Genomic DNA, 22,697 nt, shown 5'->3' on the forward strand with positions numbered 1-22,697 from the left:
GTTTAACCGTGTAGCCCTATTGGTTTACTGCTGATATACATATCTAAGAATGTATGTATTTTTACAGTTAAGTCCAACGTTTCAAAACCGACTCCGACGATAAGGAATGTCGGATGTAAACACAAGCAGACGACGTTATGAGAGTTGTCCCCCTTGAACGCAGATTACTCCGCGCGCGTGAAATGCTATGTAAGATAGATTTATCTTACATAGCTATCTTTCATGGGCAAACTCTATCCAATATGGCGAGATATGAGAGAAACTTCTGTCATGGTATTACAATTATCGTTGATGAAGCATACACAGTTCTTCATCTTTCATTCAACAGAACACAGCATCGTGTCAAGTATATTCCCTACTGTTTGATTTAAAATTGGTATGAAAATTGCACCTGAGGTTTAAGCCAACATTGTTTGGATTTCCCTGAGAGGCAAAAGCCGAGTACGGTTTCATTTTCTCTATCATTCCCTCCCTCCTATAAATTACAGAGAGGTAGTTGAATATAACTATCAATTCCAATATACTACACTTGTGGGGAAGTTATACAAAATATATAATCACTAAAGTATACTACAGAGGAGAGGTAGAAAAATATAACTAATGACTACCGTATATTACAGAGGAGAGGTAGTAAAATATAACTAATGACGACCGTATATTACAGAGGTAGAAAAATATAACTGATGACTACCGTATATTACAGAGGAGAGGTAGTAAAATATAACTATTGACTACTGTATATTACAGAGGAGAGGTAGTATAATATAACTAATGACTTCCGTATATTACAGAGGAGAGGTAGTAAAATATAACTAATGACGACCGTATATTACAGAGGAGAGGTAGTAAAATATAACTAATGACTACTGTATATTACAGAGGAGAGGTAGTAAAATATAACTAATGACTACCGTATATTACAGAGGAGAGGTAGAAAAATATAACTAATGATTACCGTGTATTACAGAGGTAGAAAAATATAACTGATGACTACCGTATATTACAGAGGAGAGGTAGTAAAATATAACTATTGACTACTGTATATTACAGAGGAGAGGTAGTAAAATATAACTAATGACTACCGTATATTACAGAGAGGCAGTAAAATATAACTAATGACGACCGTATATTACAGAGGAGAGGTAGTAAAATATAACTGATGACTACCGTATATTACAGAGGAGAGGTAGTAAAATATAACTAATGACTATCGTATATTACAGAGGAGAGGTAGTAAAATATAACTAATGACTACCGTATATTACAGAGAGGTAGTAAAATATAACTAATGACTACCGTATATTACAGAGGAGAGGAAGTAAACTATAACTGATGACTACTGTATATTACAGAGGAGGGGTAGTATAATATAACTAATGACTACTGTATATTACAGAGGAGAGGTAGTATAATATAACTAATGACTACTGTATATTACAGAGGAGAGGTAGTAAAATATAACTAATGACTACCGTATATTACAGAGGAGAGGTAGTAAAATATAACTAATGACTACCGTATATTACAGAGGAGAGGTAGTAAAATATAACTAATGACTACCGTATATTACAGAGGAGAGGTAGTAAAATATAACTGATGACTACCGTGTATTACAGAGGAGAGGTAGTAAAATATAACTGATGACTACCGTATATTACAGAGGAGAGGTGGTAAAATATAACTAATGACTACCGTATATTACAGAGGAGAGGTAGTAAAATATAACTAATGACTACCGTATATTACAGAGGAGAGGTGGTAAAATATAACTAATGACTACCGTATATTACAGAGGAGAGGTGGTAAAATATAACTAATGACTACTGTATATTACAGAGGAGAGGTAGTAAAATATAACTAATGACTACCGTATATTACAGAGGAGAGGTAGTAAACTATAACTGATGACTACCGTATATTACAGAGGAGAGGTAGTAAAATATAAATAATGACTACTGTATATTACAGAGGAGAGGTAGTAAAATATAAATAATGACAAACGTATATTACAGAGGAGAGGTAGTAAAATATAAATAATGACTACCGTATATTACAGAGGAGAGGTAGTAAAATATAACTAATGACTACCGTATATTACAGAGGAGAGGTAGTAAAATATAACTAATGACTACCGTATATTACAGAGAGGTAGTAAAATATAAATAATGACTACCGTATATTACAGAGGAGAGGTAGTAAAATATAACTGATGACTACCGTATATTACAGAGAGGTAGTAAAATATAACTAATGACTAACGTATATTACAGAGGAGAGGTAGTAATATATAACTGATGACTACCGTATATTACAGAGGAGAGGAAGTAAAATATAACTGATGACGACCGTATATTACAGAGAGGCAGTAAAATATAACTAATGACTATCGTATATTACAGAGGAGAGGTAGGAAAATATAACTAATGACGACCGTATATTACAGAGGAGAGGTAGTAAAATATAACTAATGACTACCGTATATTACAGAGAGGTAGTAAAATATAAATAATGACTACCGTATATTACAGAGAGGTAGTAAAATATAACTAATGACTACCGTATATTACAGAGGAGAGGTAGTAAAATATAACTGATGACTACCGTATATTACAGAGGAGAGGTAGTAAAATATAACTAATGACTACCGTATATTACAGAGAGGTAGTAAAATATAACTAATGACTACCGTATATTACAGAGGAGAGGTAGTAAAATATAACTGATGACTACCGTATATTACAGAGAGGTAGTAAAATATAACTAATGACTACCGTATATTACAGAGGAGAGGTAGTATAATATAACTAATGACTACCGTATATTACAGAGGAGAGGTAGTAAAATATAACTAATGACTACCGTATATTACAGAGGAGAGGTAGTAAAATATAACTAATGACTACCGTATATTACAGAGGAGAGGTAGTAAAATATAACTAATGACTACCGTATATTACAGAGAGGTAGTAAAATATAAATAATGACTACTGTATATTACAGAGGAGAGGTAGTAAAATATAACTAATGACTACCGTATATTACAGAGGAGAGGTAGTAAAATATAACTGATGACTACCGTATATTACAGAGGAGAGGTAGTAAAATATAACTATTGACTACCGTATATTACAGAGGAGAGGTAGTAAAATATAACTAATGACTACCGTATATTACAGAGGAGAGGAAGTAAACTATAACTGATGACTACTGTATATTACAGAGGAGAGGTAGTAAAATATAACTAATGACTACCGTATATTACAGAGGAGAGGTAGTAAAATATAACTAATGACTACCGTATATTACAGAGGAGAGGTAGTAAAATATAACTAATGACTACTGTATATTACAGAGGAGAGGTAGTAAAATATAACTGATGACTACCGTATATTACAGGGGAGGGGTAGAAAAATATAACTAATGACTACCGTATATTACAGAGAGGTAGTAAAATATAACTAATGACTACCGTATATTACAGAGGAGAGGTAGTAAAATATAACTAATGACTACCGTATATTACAGAGGAGAGGTAGTAAAATATAACTAATGACTACCGTATATTACAGAGAGGTAGTAAAATATAACTGATGACTACCGTATATTACAGAGGAGAGGTAGTAAAATATAACTAATGACTACCGTATATTACAGAGGAGAGGAAGTAAAATATAACTGATGACTACTGTATATTACAGAGGAGAGGTAGTAAAATATAACTAATGACTACCGTATATTACAGAGGAGAGGTAGTAAAATATAACTAATGACTACCGTATATTACAGAGAGGTAGTAAAATATAACTATTGACTACTGTATATTACAGAGGAGAGGTAGTAAAATATAACTAATGACTACCGTATATTACAGAGAGGTAGTAAAATATAACTAATGACGACTGTATATTACAGAGGAGAGGTAGTAAAATATAACTAATGACGACCGTATATTACAGAGGAGAGGTAGTAAAATATAACTATTGACTACCGTATATTACAGAGGAGAGGTAGTAAAATATAACTAATGACTACCGTATATTACAGAGGAGAGGTAGTAAAATATAACTAATGACTACCGTATATTACAGAGGAGAGGTAGTAAACTATAACTAATGACTACTGTATATTACAGAGGAGAGGTAGTAAAATATAACTAATGACTACCGTATATTACAGAGGAGAGGTAGTAAAATATAACTAATGACTACCGTATATTACAGAGGAGAGGTAGTAAAATATAACTAATGACTACCGTATATTACAGAGGAGAGGTAGTAAAATATAACTAATGACTACCGTATATTACAGAGGAGGGGTAGTAAAATATAACTAATGACTACCGTATATTACAGAGAGGTAGTAAAATATAACTAATGACTACCGTATATTACAGAGGAGAGGTAGTAAAATATAACTTATGACTACCGTATATTACAGAGGAGAGGTAGTAAAATATAACTAATGACTACCGTATATTACAGAGGAGAGGTAGTAAAATATAACTAATGACTACCGTATATTACAGAGGAGAGGTAGTAAAATATAACTAATGACTACCGTATATTACAGAGGAGAGGTAGTAAAATATAACTAATGACTACCGTATATTACAGAGGAGAGGTAGTAAAATATAACTAATGACTACCGTATATTACAGAGGAGAGGTAGTAAAATATAACTAATGACTACCGTATATTACAGAGGAGAGGAAGTAAAATATAACTGATGACTACTGTATATTACAGAGGAGAGGTAGTAAAATATAACTGATGACTACCGTATATTACAGAGGAGAGGTAGTAAAATATAACTGATGTCTACCGTATATTACAGAGGAGAGGTAGTAAAATATAACTAATGACTACCGTATATTACAGAGGAGAGGTAGTAAACTATAACTGATGACTACCGTATATTACAGAGGAGAGGTAGTAAACTATAACTAATGACTACCGTATATTACAGAGGAGAGGTAGTAAAATATAGATAATTACTCGAAGTTGTGGTTGATAATTAATCACAACGAAAATAGGGCAACCTAAATCAAAAGTACAATCAGTGTGGGCCATACAACAGCTACAAAAACTTCCTATATATAATGACCTTACTGGGGAGTAATATTTGTCACTTAATAACACCAGGACATTATTGGTATGTATGCACATGGAATTCAATTATATTGCATACATTTTACTAGCTACGGCAAAGAAAATAAAGAAAGAGAAATAAATAAATAAATAAATAAATAAAAAAAAAGGGTTAACATAGATATGCCCCAATTAAAACATAGTTAGCAATGCATCACAGATATACATGCATATGAAATAAGGTACATTTTAGAACTGGTAAAAAGTTACCTTCACATTTCATCAATTGCAATACAAGAATGCGATAATATAGCTATAAACAAAGTCCGTTGAAGGGTCTATGATATATTTTGTACATTATCTTTTTACATCAAAGTGGTCATGTATGACCTTTGATACTTTAATGTTGATCAATGAACACCAAAACTAGACATCATTTTTATTTTATGGTGTAAAGTGAAATAAATCTGGTTTCATTAGGTTTCTTTTCATAAGCTTTGCGATAAGGACAGACGTACCTCTATAATACCTTTTTACTAAGTGAGGGGATGGTCAGCAAATGTGATCTAGAGTAAAGCGAATCCTGATTGACCGTCCTTTATATGAAAATTAAATAAATAGCATAATGTTTTGCTCATTTCAGCCATTGCCTCGCGCCAAAGTTGTTCTGTGCCACATAAAATTGATATAAGGCAACAAGGGTATTATTTTGATAATTTCAACCCATATAACAAACACGTCTCAGGTCCAATAATTTCTAGTTGTCATAAAGATCACGTGATACACAATTCTAAATCACATTATTTCTATGCGACGAATGTACATGACATGAATTTCGTGTTTGTGAGGATATTCGGGAGTTTACAGGACGTATTATACCACTAAACAACACATTATCCATTAGATAATGGCCGTCATTACGGCGTCTATAAAATCATACACATATACATTGTGACACCAAATTAATGATTGCCTAATTTCAATTTCGTAAAACAATTTCCCTCAAATATTCATTATAGTGGCCCTATTTTTGAATACCAATGTTTATTAAAATGGTATTAAGGACACTGTTCAGACATCAGTCTAGTATCATTTATTTTCATCAACCGCCATGATGACATGCATTATTCACCAGGCTATTTAATTGATAATGACAAAATTCTTTCATTTAAGTTATATTACATTTGTTTCCCCTTCTCTAATATTTCCCTTATTGGGCGTTCTCTCTCCGTTTAAAACGGAGTCATATCCTCCATCAATGCACCATTTGATCTCCTTTGCTCAATGATGCTACCGACCAAATTTCATCATTTACCATTAAGTTGTTCAGGACAAGTAGCAATTTAAATATTTAGATGATTTATCTCAATTTCCCCTATTGGACCTGCCTCTCCTGTCAAATGAAGCTACACACTCTGTTTGAATACAATAATAGATGTATTTTGCAAAACAATGCGGCACACTTAATTTCATCAAAATCCATTAAGTTGTCCAGAATTAGTGGCGATTTAAAGGAAATGTAGACGGAATATGGACGTCAAATGTGTGTCATTTCAAACTTGCAAAATGTAGTAAATATTATAGCACATATATTTTGCGACACAGGGAACAGAATATCTTCTTATACATGTATTTCAAAAGGACAACCAACCCTGTTTTCTGCTGCCGTAGGTGATGGATTATTTTATGATATAAAGCATCAGATAATTCACATCATTCCGTCCTAATAGCTCTGGTATTTCACTCCATTATCCATCTCTTTACTGAGTTTCTAATTATGGTATTGTGCTCCATTAATCCGCTTTAATGTATGTATGAATGTCGGCTTTAACTCGCCATCGACCTCTGTGATATTCATACATTGACAATACTCGCATATGGAATAGTACTCCCTTCTAACATAACTCGACTATCCCAAAACCTCGATGTTATCCATGCATTGACAATACTCGCCTATGGAATAGTACTCCTCTCTAACATAACTTGACTCATCCAAAACCTCGATGTTATCCTTGCATTGACAATACTCGCCTATGGAATAGTACTCCCTTCTAACATAACTCGACTATCCTAAAACCTCGATGTTATCCATAAATTGACAATACTCGCCTATGGAATAGTACTCCTTTCTAATATAACTCGACTACTCCAAAACCTGTAGGCTTTTCTTGACTTGACAATACATGACGTTTACATACACCTTTGTCTAACCCCGACATTCTATGTGTCGACATCACTATACTAATCCCTATCTGAAATGTTACAAAACATCGAGAAAACATTAATTAGGATACTAACATAAATATCCTAGGATTTGGCTATTGATGACTAATGTCGGACCTGCTTTTAGAGACTAGAGATGAAACATGCCAGCGAAAAGGCTATAGATTTTCTCCCTATCTGAAATGTTACAAGACATCGAAAAACATTAATTAGGATACTCGCATACATTTCCTAGGATTTGGCTATTGATAACTAATGTCGGACCTGCTTTTAGAGACTAGAGATGGAAGATGCCAGCGAAAAAAACTACAGATTTTTTCCATGAAATGCTACCGATAACATCGCCTTGCCTGTGATAATTAAGTTTGTTTGCAGGAATGTAAGTGGATTGGATTTCCAGACTGGTGAACACGTGCAGGGTGATGCATGCATGCAAGTCAACTAATAAAATTATCTCTATTAAAAATATGCTTTATGAATCAGCATGATATGCGTCCCCTTTGATGAAATATGGCTTATAACAAGTCGGTTACCTCCACAAGATTCAACAGTATGAGTATTAGTCCTGCCGTGATATAGATATATGTTGTAGTTAATGATTACATGCTGTGCTGTCAAGGAAAGTGGTGATAGCTCTGGTACCTCTATACGCTAGTCATATTAAAACTTATTCTGAGTTGTCTGCTAACATTTCTATGGTCCTAACAGTGCATATTTCTCACTTAAATCAGCATTCCATAATAAAAGCAAGCCAATATATATCTTCCTAACCACTAGGCATACCAACAAGCAACGAAAACGTCAAACTCTCAATTTCTAACATCTTTATCGCCATAACGTCAATAATTGCCAGACGTCAAAATAAATATGTATACGGCAACTGAAAGAAATATGCGCTCTGTCAATTAGAATGCTTAAGAATACGCACATGTTAGGAAGCAACTCCAGTTATATGTGTAATATGCTATATCATTATGTAGATGCAACGAGTGGTGCAAAATGTTATAAATATAGCGTTTCGCAGCATAGTTTGTATCAAGATAATCGCAGCATTCCACTGACGTCACCAGGGAGAAGCACATGATTCCGCTGACTTTATCAAACACGCGATTAAAATAAAGAGGCTCTGGTTTGTATTACAATAGCTTCAACATTCCATTTTGCGCCTTTTCAGATCATGTTATTAATCTCATGGAGTCATTAAGCTCATGATAACATATGCTATTTTAGGAGTCTCGCGCAACGACCATCCTCCGTATCTAACACGTATACATACAGTACATAGATATACATGCGTTTGGACAGATCGTCCTCTCGGAAAGATTTCTTTCATAACCATGCCAATCATTAAGCCACTTAAAGCCTGTATTAATGGCAATCTCAGATACTCATCCACGCGTCCATGACCGTTTGGCTGGACGCTTGACCGCAGGAATCCTTGCGACATCAGTGTATAAAAATAACTCGCCGCATTTATTTTTATCGTGAGATTTGTCATGGAGCCAAGAACGAGGCTACGACAACATACACTTCACATATACTACACATATACTACACATATAATACACATATACTACACATATACTACACATATACTACACATATAATACACATATACTACACATATACTACACATATAATACACATATACTACACATATAATACACATATACTACACATATAATACATATATACTACACATATAATACACATATACTACACATATAATACACATACACTTCACATATAATACACATACTACACATACACTACACATATAATACACATATACTACACATATAATACACATATACTACACATATAATACATATATACTACACATATAATACACATATACTACACATATAATACACATACACTTCACATATACTACACATATAATACACATACTACACATATAATACACATACACTTCACATATACTACACATACACTACACATACACTTCACATATACTACACATATAATACACATACTACACATATAATACACATACACTTCACATATACTACACATATAATACACATACACTTCACATATACTACACATATAATACACATACACTTCACATACACTTCACACATGACCATTGATTACATATCGAGTATGTGTGGAATTGCCTATCATTGCTTTCATTTGAACATATTAGCAAAATGTTCTCGTAATAACTGATCAATATGAATAAATATACAACTAAATACGTATTTTAAAATATAGCAATATCAATACAACAAAACGTCGGTCGATAAATAAGATCGGTAAAATTGACAATGAACGAGCAATACGGAAAAAGTTAACTAGCAATCCAATAGGCGTCTGGCAAAATCGGGATTTGAGCCTATTCCCTTTTCTTCTCTTGCTTAGTTCTAACGAATCAATTCTCCCCCTATGGAAATCACGATATTTTGAGAATCCAATCCCTTTTACGTTTTTTTTGGCAGAATCTGTCTGCGTTTTGACAAGCACATGCTTTGGGAATTTCCCCTATAACTAAAAATTGTATCTATTATACATAGATGTGCATGCGTTATGTTAAAATTCCTGCAAACATTATAAATATCCTAAAATATGGTGATCTAAAAAAAAGACCCGTCCTTGAGATGATATCGCATGGTCACTATTTCTAACACAAAATGAATAGTTGAAATGTTTGACACATAAACTGGAGCCATGTAAAACGTAGATAAGCGCGTGGGATATCAGGGTCTACGTGATATTACGTAGCATGAGAGTGACATACCGATTTTGAAGAGACATCGATTGTATTTACATATGGTCATGAAGATAAGCGTATCGCCATAGCCACGAGTTTGATGTTGTTATGAATTATTTAAGATGCGCAATTCAAACCTTCAGTGAACATAAATATAAACTTAGATGACATGAAAGATCACCCAGAGGAAACAGCATGACCATACTACTGGAACCATTTAATATATTATGTTTTCATAAAATTCGGCATCAGGATAAACCAGATGTTTCGGAAGGGAAGCGTCTTGTGTATCATAGACGTCATTCGCCATGTAAATCCAGGTATAAAATACAGATACCAGCTACCATCGAGCAAGTTTAATTTTATAGCCACAAGGTATATTTCAAAATCTAAACCTCCGCCAACACATCTACGCTCACGGTTTCTCCATGTAAACGTTGTTACTGCTTAACGGCCTATCATAAGGTCATTTAAGGCAGTTTCTACTTGGATAGGGCCAACATTTTCAAAATAGAACACGTACATAGTAGCACACGTGCATTTACACCATTGTGTCACCGAAGATGAATGTCACGCGGTTACGTGCAATAACGCCATTGTGTTACCAAATATAAATGTAACGTTGCAATGTGTAATAACTCCATTGTATCGTTTATTGAGTTGAGAAACTTCATCTTCAAGTTATTTTATTTTGGGGGCATTTTCATGTAATGAATGAAATCATACATTTTTTACAGTGGATTATAATGAATATTAGATGACGGAGGAATAAACATACAGTACAATCTTTCAAGGAAAATAAAAAATAAACAACCCATTATTGTCGTGTTTCTTTCTATCACATAATGAGTTACCTCCTCTATAAATTTCACCATGATGTAGTTTGAAGTTTTCCTGGTATCACAGACCAACATAGCACATGGCTACATTTTATGAACTGTAATCAAGCGTAGGTCTGATATTCGATTAGAAATCATTTTCGCAAGAGGTAGCATTTCACACCCTATTCATCTGAAGCTCGTGAAAATCAGTTCCGGGCTGAACATTGCTGTCCGGCAGTCCGGGCTATAACTAATAACAGGCAATTACCTTATGCTTCAGTATTTTTGACCAATCACAAAAAAAGATTTGTCGATCATTGGACTTTAACCTTGCAAAAGAAACTACTGTTTCATAACAAAGGTTTTGGAGACATATCGGATACGAACTACACAGCATCATGGTAAACAACACATAAAAAAACATCAAAAGCACCAAGAAGACACAGGTAAAGATATTCCAGGATTATTTTGTGTGAAAAGCAATTGAAAATCAAGATGTCGTTTCCCGTTCAGCGAAACTGAGGAATGTGAATTACTACATGAACAGTGAAGCTATTTGAGTACTAACGGTAAATGGAAAGCTTCATGTTTTCAATTAACTGCCAATACATGTCGGCCTCGGGAAATATCACCCTTCTCGGGTTAACAATTCCTTTTTATTAATCGAAACAAAGTCAATAATTATATAATACTACTACAGGGTTTAATCCAAAGCTTTCTTATCTTTTATCTTTATCAGCTTTTTAGCAATCTGATTGGGGCTGGCCATCATGAGAACTGTTGCAATAGTAAAAAGACGGGAGGGAGCCTTCAGCGTATGTTTTCACCTATCCAATACCGTCGATATATATCGAAACACACCTGGCCATACGGACATGCATGTCAACATACAAACACAGGTCTGTCCACTTATATTATAATCCAGCTCCGAGTTTCCGAATATTTCGCGGTCATAGTTTTAATGTGAATCACTTGACTCAAATCTGAAATGAAAGTCTTTCAGTATGACGATTTCCCTGTGTCACACGAGATCTCGCCAGGTCATATGAGCGCGTCGTTACAAAAAAAGTCGAGAAATGATCTTATATTTACTACAGCGATGAGTTTGAAAGGTATTATATAAAACTGCTACATGAGATACATTTACGTAGGTAATATTCATACCACAATGTCGAAGTAGGTCGGCAATATATTAATGTATCGAGCATTTAAGCATGATGGTTAATGTGTGTGGTCAGGGAGGTCTTTACGACGCCATTTTAATGCTAGGACAATCATCAAACTCTTAATTCATCTACTTACCAGAGAGACGAGATCAATTACACTTACCACGGCGTTGAGGTATGCGGGAATGTCACCCTTGTCGTTGATGAAAGCGCCAATGTTTGTATAGCAGAAGTAGGGAAGCCAACACAGCAGGAAACATAGCAGAACGATGAAGAGAGTCTTAGCGACGGCTCGTGCTTCGCTTCGTTGACGACCTTCGGTCGTGATAGTATGCTGTCTCTGAAACTCTCCTGACTGACGAATTGCAAGATATATCTTAATATAAGCAACCATCATGACAATTATTGGTATAATGAGATTGATGAGCTGGTTAGCAGCATGGAGAATATAACTGTTGATTGGGTAGGTAGGCCCACACTGCATTGTCTTTGGTTTGTAGACTGCCTGGTTAAAATGGGTGGTCAGAAAGGCCAACAAGAGACCCCAAGCCCACGCTAGCACAATTAACAAATTCCCTACCCATCTACTTGGAGGGCTGAATACGCGTTTGACACAAATGAATTTATACACCGCCATCCACATGAGGGTGTGTATAGATGTCACAAGGAGTGTCGTGTTGATGACGAGGTTTAAGGTACACATAAATCGAGGAAGGCCCCAACACTCTTTCAGAAGGTTGTAAAAGGCCAGTGGTGCCATCAAAGCTCCGATCATTAGGTCAGCTATGGCTAAACTCAGGAGAAACATATATATCATTTCACGCATAGCACGATTCTTTACGATCACAACTATCACCATCAGATTGCCGAATACTGCCGCAAAAATGGTAACTATCAGCATTATTCCCAAACACACAGTTGTTCTGGTCCCGAAATAATCCGACGTTTCTGTCAGATTGCCACAACTTATATGGCTGTTGTAGAATGCATTGTTCATCATCACATGATTATCAGGATTTTCTTTCAAAGCTGTATTATTCGCCATTTTTATTGCGTTTGAACACAACCGATTAAGAAACAATTAGTCATCAAAAAGGTTGGTTTGGGGAATGAACAAACTACCTGCGTTGTTGGAAAACATACATGTCCGTGTATATGTTAATGGTACTTTGTAAGCGGTGTCTTCCCATTCGGATCATTGCATTCTATACTTGTCTGATGTCTGACTCTGCGTATGTCCTGTGTTTAAATGACTCCCGTCTTCTGCAACACACAAAGAAATGAAAGAACGCAAAGTTAATTTCAGCAGTCTTGTCTATAAAACACGCAATATTATTAGTCATATATATAGTACTGTATTACATTGGAACACTATATACTTATTCAAAAAAGTCTGTTTAAACATTTCAAAAAAGCTTGACGCAATGCTAGAACTTAATCGTCTTCTTCTGTTGTTAACATATGGCAAAAGTATATTACATGGTTTAGTAGAAAGCAAAATAATCAGATCATTCACATATCGGCGTGCAGCATAGGAAAAGTAAGTGTTTGGTCTAAACGACAATGCTAGTGAGTAAGGCGCTAATATTTCTGCTATGTACGCTAACTCTAGACTCTAGATTGCTATTGGGTAAGGTGTATACGCTAATTTTAGACACTTTTAAAAGAAATGGAAAACAACTTACTTGTTTGATAATGCGTTTATCATGTGCAAATATTTCAACAGAAGTTGCTGTGGTATGATAGAAACAGGAGGCGAGGTCAGTCTGTTATGTCTAACACTCACTGGTACACACGGATATCTATCTGACAGTGAATCAGGTATCTATATCTCCTACTTACATAACCTCTTGTAAAAATGCGCTTAGACTGTACAACTTCGCTAATGTGTTGTATAAGACCGTATCATTATGCTTTTAAACTAGAGCGTGGAACATGAAGCATTTACCTCATAATAATGCCTTTCACTTTCAATGTGTAAGCGATATCAGCAAGGTTAATGGAACGTCTAAATCAATGATGGATCAATGTGCTTTCGTTATAATGGCGCCAGGCAATCCCGTGCACTCACCTATATAATCCTTACCACTTCCCTAGCACCTCCCTAGAGGCAGCCCCCCTCGAGTGCTACCTGGTGCACTATAACAATTCCACCTCGGGGGTTGCTACTCCTGCTTAGCGCTCAGCATATTTGAAGTGGGACGACTGGTTGGCCCGTTGTCAGTATAATGTGACCGGGTGGGGTGTGCTGCTGGGTGTCTTCGGCAGTATGCTCCAGTGAGATAGCACTTTAAATCGGCAAAAGTTCCGGCCTATCACAAGGAGACTTAACACGAACATACCACAGCCTCCCATAACACACATACGCACTCGCCACACGCATGCATACCGCACGCACGGGAGGCCGTCCTTAAATGACCTTAGATGTTAATAGGACGTTAAACAAAATAAACCAAACCAAACCAATCCACCTCGGGGGATACCGTTACGGCGGGTCAACGCCTCCCTTATCAGGGAGCGATTGCATCACAATCAGGAAAAGCCATCAAGTATCGACATGTTATGCTCTATATAATCCGTGTGCAAATACTGAGCTATGTACACAAATGTATACATGACGAAGTAAGCAAACTTACATATCGCACGCATGGGAGGCCGTCCTGGTAATAGGGCGTTACACAAATAAAACCAAACCAAACCCTGTAAACGTAAGTATAGACCACCGTAAATCAAACATTGTCACACGGCATACCAAGTACACATTAACACAATACTCCGTTATCAGTTGCCAACTCCTACAAATAATTACACCATACCCTTATATCCTACTGTTTTAATATAGATTCAGTTACTGTGGTCACCTGTATATAACACAGTGTAAACGTTATTCACAACGAATGCTAGCACAATACATAATCGGGAAACACGCCAATATCAATACAAATCTACACATCTTTTTGACTTGTTGAAAGATAGCAAGACTTGATCTATGCACAGCTAATCAATTATGTGTAAACACTTTTTACCTGTAAACATAGTTTTTAAACCAGATCACATACATGTAGCATGTCCAGTACAAAGTGAGTCTAAATGTACACAGAACTGCATTATTCATAGTCAATTTATAGTTTCACAATGATAAATACACACTGCTATCTGTTAACAGTGTATACATTGAATAACATAATGCAAAATATGCTGTATACGTACGTATGTAGCACAATGGAAATGGTGTGTATACGATTCAAGACGAATGCTAACACGGCACATAATCGGTAAACAATATATCAACCTCTTTGTATTAAACCTACAAACATTTTTGACTTGTTAGGGCATTCTAGAATATCCTATTAAGTAGCAAAGACTTGATCTACGTAAACCTGTACACTAGTGTATACTCTTATAAGACAAACAATTACGTGTGTGAATGCGTATCCAGCGTAAGTGTGGTCACCTTTTGTAGCACAATGTAAACGTTGTTTTTACGATTCGAGAACAATGTAATTAGCCGAGCATAATACCGAGAAAAAACACCATATACTATATCTGTTTTAATATAACAAACCTGTTAAGCACTACGACTTCCCCGTTTAAATATCCATGAAAACATAGAGTACCTTCAGATTACAAATGGCGAATTGAAATATTATATGCGCCCCTTATAGCTCACGGACAGTATGTGGGTTAACATTTAATTATACTGTACCGCCGTAACACATAGGTCGATACAGTCGAGCGGTCAAATAGGCTAGATTTCGAGCAAAACATCCCGGGTCGACTCTCGCACCAAACATTGAAATTTTAAGACAAGATTTTTGAACACGTCCGATCACTACAAAATCAAAACAAAAAAATAAAGAAATAAATTGTCAAAAATCAAATAGCAGATCAAATTACGCCATTTCTAACGATAGTTCTAAGGGTATAAATATACGTGTAGCATCGGTTAAATTTCATTCTGAAACTGGCATTTGAAGAAGAATCTACAACAACCAAAGATATTTCTACTTACAGTGAAAAGGTACGTATCAACCAATTGTTGAAATATTGTACTAAATCATGAAGTTGTCTTGTCTGAAGTGTTTGTCACGCATGAATTAGGATGTACTGGATTAGGGCGATGTCACAAGTCCACAACGGAAAGAGGGTGTTATCGAGTGACATGTCCCCGCGATATCCAGGAACATCTTTCCGACCAAAAACTTATTAGGGCCCATGAGGAGATGTTCCGTTTCTGGGGACAGAAGCGTTGATATTCTGCGTACGAACGCTATAGCACTTCGGTCCTAGGACTTGGGGCGGTATCGCATTCGAGATACAGCTAGGCCTACTGCGCTACGTAGGTCATGAGCGCGGTACTATCGGGAGTGTCAGTGTTCTGTCAGATACTGTTTTCGATACTGTCGACATTATACTGGCATTTTTATTAGCACATAAAGCGGCTCTTCTACTTGTGTTTATATACGTTTATAGCAATGTTACACAATTCACAAAATGAAACTGCATTAAAGTCTGAGGCGGTACAAAACTAGATCGCCGACAAGTAAGTGATTCGTCTCTTAGAATAGAAGAATGCGATCAACAATCAGGAAAATGAAGTAATCTAATTTTACTAGTTTCACTGATTCGGAGCGAAGTGGAAATGTGAATATATCGTATTTAACATCCTAAATATAACTTACTTTCGATTGTCATTTTAAGACGTGATCTACACATGTTAGATTTATTGGTATGCCTGCTACGGATTGCTATGTGTAAGGGTTTGGTTTGGTTTATTTTGTTTAACGTCCTATTAACATCTAAGGTCATTTAAGGACGGCCTCCCGTGCGTGTGGTGAGTGCGTATGTGTTTTGGGAGACTGCGGTATGTTCGTGTTAAGTCTCCTTGTGATAGGCCGGAACTTTTGCCGATTTAAAGTGCTACCTCACTGAAGCATACTGCCGAAGACACCCAGCATCACACCCCGCCCGGTCACATTATACTGACAACGGGCAAACCAGTCGTCCCACTCCAAATATGCTGAGCGCTAAGCAGGAGTAGCAGCTACCATTTTTAAAGACTGGTATGTCTCGGCTAGGGGACAGAACCCAAAGCCTTCCTCACAGGGGCGAACGCTCAACTAAAGGCCAAAAGTGAGGCAGTGCCAAGGGAGACGTTAGGAAGAAGAAAGTTAAGAAAGAAGAGAAAAGATAAGATCCCAAATTAAGTCGCCTCTTACGATCATGCAATGGGGGCAGCAGGTACAATTCTTACGCCCTACCTGCAGGGACTATGTGTAAGGGAAGGCATATGCGTGTATGAAGGTTTAAAGTGTTAAAGGGTGGTCTGCCATGTGCACTTTCGTTCAACAAATTAATGGAGTGACAAACATCAAAACCAAAAATTATCACTTTACACAAGAAAAAGATATAGACGATTTCTATATTATAGTGTTGAATATTCAAACCAGCGAGAACAAAACGTTACTATGACTTCACCGTCTATAATTTTGATTGACCATTTAATAGACATTTTAACGAACTTTTCGCCCGTAAGCATCACTAGCAGCTGTATGCTTCATTCTTGCATTGGCTATTTGCCAAATGTGTCTTTTATGTGCGTGTCATTTGTAAACTCCTCAACGAAAAGATGGTGTACCAAAAGGCATCAAGCCCTATCGCATCATTCATGATAATACATTATACTAACATATTTATATCAATAATACATGGAAAGCACACATAGCTAAAAGCAACAGATCCCAAAGGGATCATGGCTCCCACCATTTAATGATAGAACGAAAGACCGATCTCTTATTCTATTTCCCCTTCTTGAACTCTTCCCTCAAAATATTTAATAACTCTTTATAACAAGTTTCAGCAAGAGCAACCAGCAATTGTAGAAATCCAAGATGTCCGTCTGTCAGCCATGTTGTTTTTTGATCGGTCCAAAATGCAATATTCTCAATTCAGAACGAAGGGTAACTTACATATGAGAATTCCGAGAATTGGCGACAACAAACTTCAATTGTCAAAATCGATGATGGCCGCTTGTCGGCCATGTTGTTAACCGCTCGGTCCCAAAATGCAATATGCACCACTAGGGACCAAGAGGAACATACATATAAAATATGAAAAAGATCCCTTTTGTCCTTTTTGAGGAATAGCGACAACAAACTTCAATTGTCAAAATTAAAAAAAAATGATAATTTTCAAAATCTTTCGATAACAATTAGATTGTATTGTCCCGCAGCTGCAGCATATACATGTTTTATGTATCATAGTTATATTGATATGAGGCGAGAACCAAATATCTAGCTAAAGGGGTTCCCGCGTTCAATCATATTATATACTGTACTCATCCCTAATGTCCCGCAAAGAAGTGGTCCATTACAATACAACAGTATGATTTATGGTGGTTCTCGGCTTTTAAATACCAATATATCACTAGATGAGTCGGATAAGTGGTTTCCCTAGATGTGGGCGATCCACCTGAACTTCTTTATGGAACTTGATCTCATTTTCGAACTAAAAATTGAGGTAGGAAAAAAAAAAAAAAAAAAAAAAAAACTGTGTTACATAATAGTTCGTAGCATTAACTACTCTTAATGAGCGTTTTTCGGTCTGGATAGAGAAAGAGTTTATTCTAATGAATAAACCGAGTCTCGATTTGAACATTGGCCTAGAACTTGATCTGTACCGATCTAAATCCACTGATCTAAATCTAAGCCTTAGTTTGAGTATCGACCCATGCCTTAAACGGAGGCTCAGTTTAAGCCTATATACAGATCTAAATATGAGCCTTAGTTTGAGCTTCGACACAGACCTAAAGTTCGAACCCAGCCTTGCCCCGAGTCTCAGTTTGATCCTTTAAGGAAGTCTTCATTACGTAGAGACTTAAACCTAGAAGCGTGCAGCCATTATAAAGATACACAAAGCCATATGTTAACTCTTTTTTCATCAAGTTAACCAACAAAGTAGGGTAACAGATGAATGTTGCTTCCGCTGAATGTAGCAACACGACAGCTACTTAAGAAATAATTAACGATGAATCGTGTATTGTTGCAGGATATACAACGAGGACGAGGATATTTTGCAATTAAATTAATAACGAAGGCCGCAGGCCTGAGTTATTAATTAAAATTGCAAAATATCCGAGTCCGAGTTAACTCGGTTAACTTGATGAAAAAAGAGTTAACATATGGCTTTGTGTATCTTTATAATGGCTGCACGCTTCTAGGTTTAAGTCTCTAAGTAATGAAGACTTTCTTAAAGGATCAAACTGAGACTCGGGGCAAGGCTGGGTTCGAACTTTAGGTCTGTGTCGAAGCTCAAACTAAGGCTCATATTTAGATCTGTATAGAGGCTTAAACTGAGCCTCCGTTTAAGGCATGGGTCGATACTCAAACTAAGGCTTAGATTTAGATCAGTGGATTTAGATCGGTACAGATCAAGTTCTAGGCCAATGTTCAAATCGAGACTCGGTTTATTCCGAGTTGATTATTTCTATTCTACCATGTACTGTTTAGTTCTGAGATCGACCTCTTTCTAATAGAAAAACAGCAAAGAAACTCCGAGAAAACCTTGTAATTTATTTCTTGAGTATTCCATTATTTGCTGATGAAATATGCAGGCAATGCAGTACTACGATCAAGAGCATCTATCATATGGCATTGATTTTAAAAAAAGAAAAAAAGGGGCGAGGGGGGGGGGGTAGGTAGGTAGGATTCGAACTCGCGTAGCGATAAAAATTTATTGAAAGACTAACCCATTAGCCCAATCGGCTATAGTAACCTTTTATGAAACGGGTGAATATTAGATATATAAAATTGTAACAGCCGTACCGTGTATTATTGGCACGAGCGTGGGTTATTGGAAAATAATACACGGTTTTACACCAATCAAAACTGGCGTTGCATAGCAAACATTGTAGAATTACAAGTAACTCACGCTAAGTGTAATACTGATATTTTTTGCTGTCTTGGCACTCGTCTTCTGAATTGTTGAGGAGTGTTGATGGAAAGTTTAGAACTTCGTTAATACTAGATAGATAACCACGATGTTTAATATCTCGCCGAAAGTGAAATATTGCCAAAAGTCAGCAGGAGCCCTTAAAACAGACCCTCATTCTAGTCTACTGGGCTACTGGTGCGGCTACAGTGGATCACGTACAACCAACATCTCTGTTCCGAGTAACGATATGGTATTTTATCAGGTAAAAAGGGTTCGGTTAGTTTTGTTTAATGTCATATGAATAGCTATTTCATTTATGAATGCCTTCCAAACGTGAGAGATGTATGCGTGTTGTGGTTTAGATGGCTGCGGCTTGTTCGTGGTCTCCTAGTGATGGGGCGAAACTGATGCCGGGATTATACTGCCTCGTCACTAAACCATACCACCGTGTACCCCCAGCAGGATACCCCACCCAGCCACAGTCGTCAGGAACACAATCATATTTTTGGGACAAAAAAACAAGGCTTTCATCACAGGGACGAACTAAAGGCCCAAGTGAAGCATTGTCAAGGGAGACATTAGGAACAAGAAAGTTATTTATAAAGAAGAGAAAATATAATATCCCAAATTAAGTCTCCTCATACAAATTATTTAATTTATGATAGCAAGTACATTCTAAACGTGTATTTTCTTTTAAGATGCTCGAATTTCGGTTTTTATCCAATTTTCCAAACGTCTTCATTATCTTGAAACAAGTGTTTTCTTCAGTCGTATTTGGCTAATATACTGTATGGTCCTGTGTGGTCTTCGATATTACACCAATTAGGAGATAATGCTGAAGTTGCAACAACCGCCAATAGGGACCCAAACTTGTTTGCTGGTTAAGCTTTAGACAAAGAATAGTTCATGTAGTCAAACATATTTTGTGTTATGAATATGACTAGGTAACCATCTTTGGACAACAAAAGCAGAGATTTTCGCGATCCTTAATTCGGAGGAAACCATACCAAGAATATTGAACATCAGCACATGCAGCATGTAAATTACAATAATATTGGCATCCAAAAAACACACGTGTTTAAAGTTTCACAGTTTGGAGCAATCTTTCCGATATTCATCAATTTAAAAAAATATATACATATTGTTCAGGTGTCATTTCGAGCTTTCAGAAATTATGAATTATTTTAAAATGAAACACACACCCATACTCTTGACCAAACTTCAACTGTAGCTTTTTAAGAAAGACATCAGCCGGTTGCTGGCACATCGTGTGGACAGGAGAAAAAACGGAGATATAAAAACTGTTATAGGCACCAAGCGTACTGAGTCACTGATAACGAACTTGTGTTTTCAAGCTAGATAATGTTACTCTAAACTCTCTAAGATGAACGTGCAATATGTCAGGAGTGTTTTGAAAAGATCAGCCGACATCTACAGGCGTTTTTTTTTTTAACAAACTTCATTAACAATTTTTTTTACAGATATACTCCTCATTCCATGCTAATTTCATTTTATTTATATAATTATTGCTTACGGCCTATTCAATTTGATTCATTTAGGGCCAAAAAACCAATTAAAAACGTCCAGAGAAATAACGCACATTAAATTGAAACAAAACATCTGTGATATCGACCGGTTGCAAAATATATCTGTAGTGTATGGTTAAGCTGGTGCAGTTCTATTGCATGTAACACAAAATATAAACAGTGCAGAAATTCTATCGAATAAACACGAGTCTGTTTGAAATCGGAGCACGCAATTGGAGAAAATTTTTGGATTAAGGGTTAGATAAACGTACTTTCGTCTGGGGCCTTTTCAGAAAATTAATTCCAGATGCATGAAAATGCTGAAGTCGATCATAAATTTTATTCAGAAACACTTGTGTAATTCATGTTCCCCATCTATTCTGGCTGATCTCGACCATGTTGCACTGTCGCACTACGCCATGCATCATTAGTACGCGACAGTGAGATATTTTAAACAAATCTGTCTCCCTGTTGCATTCACAGGGTACTTGTGTCGCACATTTCACTGTCGCTCTTCTTATGGCGCATTGTCGCTCTTTGCTTCGCGGGGCACAAATGCGTCAGTACGATATGGCCGAAATCAGCCAACATACATACCGGCCCCCGTAAGGTATTAAACTTTAATAATTAATTGAGAAACTTACTTGAGATGTGTAATGGTCCTACAAAACTGGGTGAAGTTTGATCAAAATCCCTTAATGAATGAAGCAGCTAGTGTGCTGACACAGGATTTACTAAAAAATAGTAATGCTGACCTTAACCCAACAACCATGAATCTCGAACCTGTCCAAATGGGTGAAAATTGATCGAATTTCTCAAGGAATTAACATTAAGAGCGCTAAAATGGATTGGTTTCAATATAGTAAACGTGACTTTAGCCTAACAACTATGAAGCTGAAGTTTGTCCCGGAAATCATGTTCGTGTATAACTGTGCAATTTGATCAAATTACTCTGGGAATGTAGCCGTCAGAGCGCTGACAAACTATATATGATACAGCTAATGTACCATGTAAACAGGCAAACGGAACAAGAGTACCGTCATCGGTATATTGTATATCACTGTAAGTCCTTGCAATATACCAATATCTTAATAAATAGTGCAATATTTAAAGGTTTTATTTGGTTTGTTTTATTTAACGTCCTATTTACACCCAGGGTCATTTAAGAATGTGCCTGGTTCTAGAGGTGGAGGAAAGCCGGAGTTCCG

At 36.3% G+C, this 22,697-nt stretch overlaps 1 protein-coding gene across 6 annotated transcripts in view; it reads right to left on the bottom strand.

The window, feature by feature from the left end:
* Positions 1–22,697, bottom strand: part of LOC117343806 (trace amine-associated receptor 1-like) — a 49,782-nt gene that overhangs the window by 12,317 nt on the left and 14,768 nt on the right. For 5 of the 6 annotated variants that reach the window (XM_033906323.1, XM_033906321.1, XM_033906318.1 and 2 more), the window contains exon 2: positions 12,195–13,294. In XM_033906323.1, coding sequence (XP_033762214.1) covers positions 12,195–13,076 — 882 coding nt within the window. In that variant the 5' untranslated portion in view covers positions 13,077–13,294. Of the gene's footprint in view, positions 1–12,194; positions 13,295–15,241; positions 15,569–22,697 lie in introns of those variants that run through there. The other variant, XM_033906320.1, reaches the window with a different exon arrangement.

The sequence above is a fragment of the Pecten maximus genome, chromosome 15, assembly GCF_902652985.1.
Source record: "Pecten maximus chromosome 15, xPecMax1.1, whole genome shotgun sequence".
Classification (NCBI taxonomy): domain Eukaryota; kingdom Metazoa; phylum Mollusca; class Bivalvia; order Pectinida; family Pectinidae; genus Pecten; species Pecten maximus.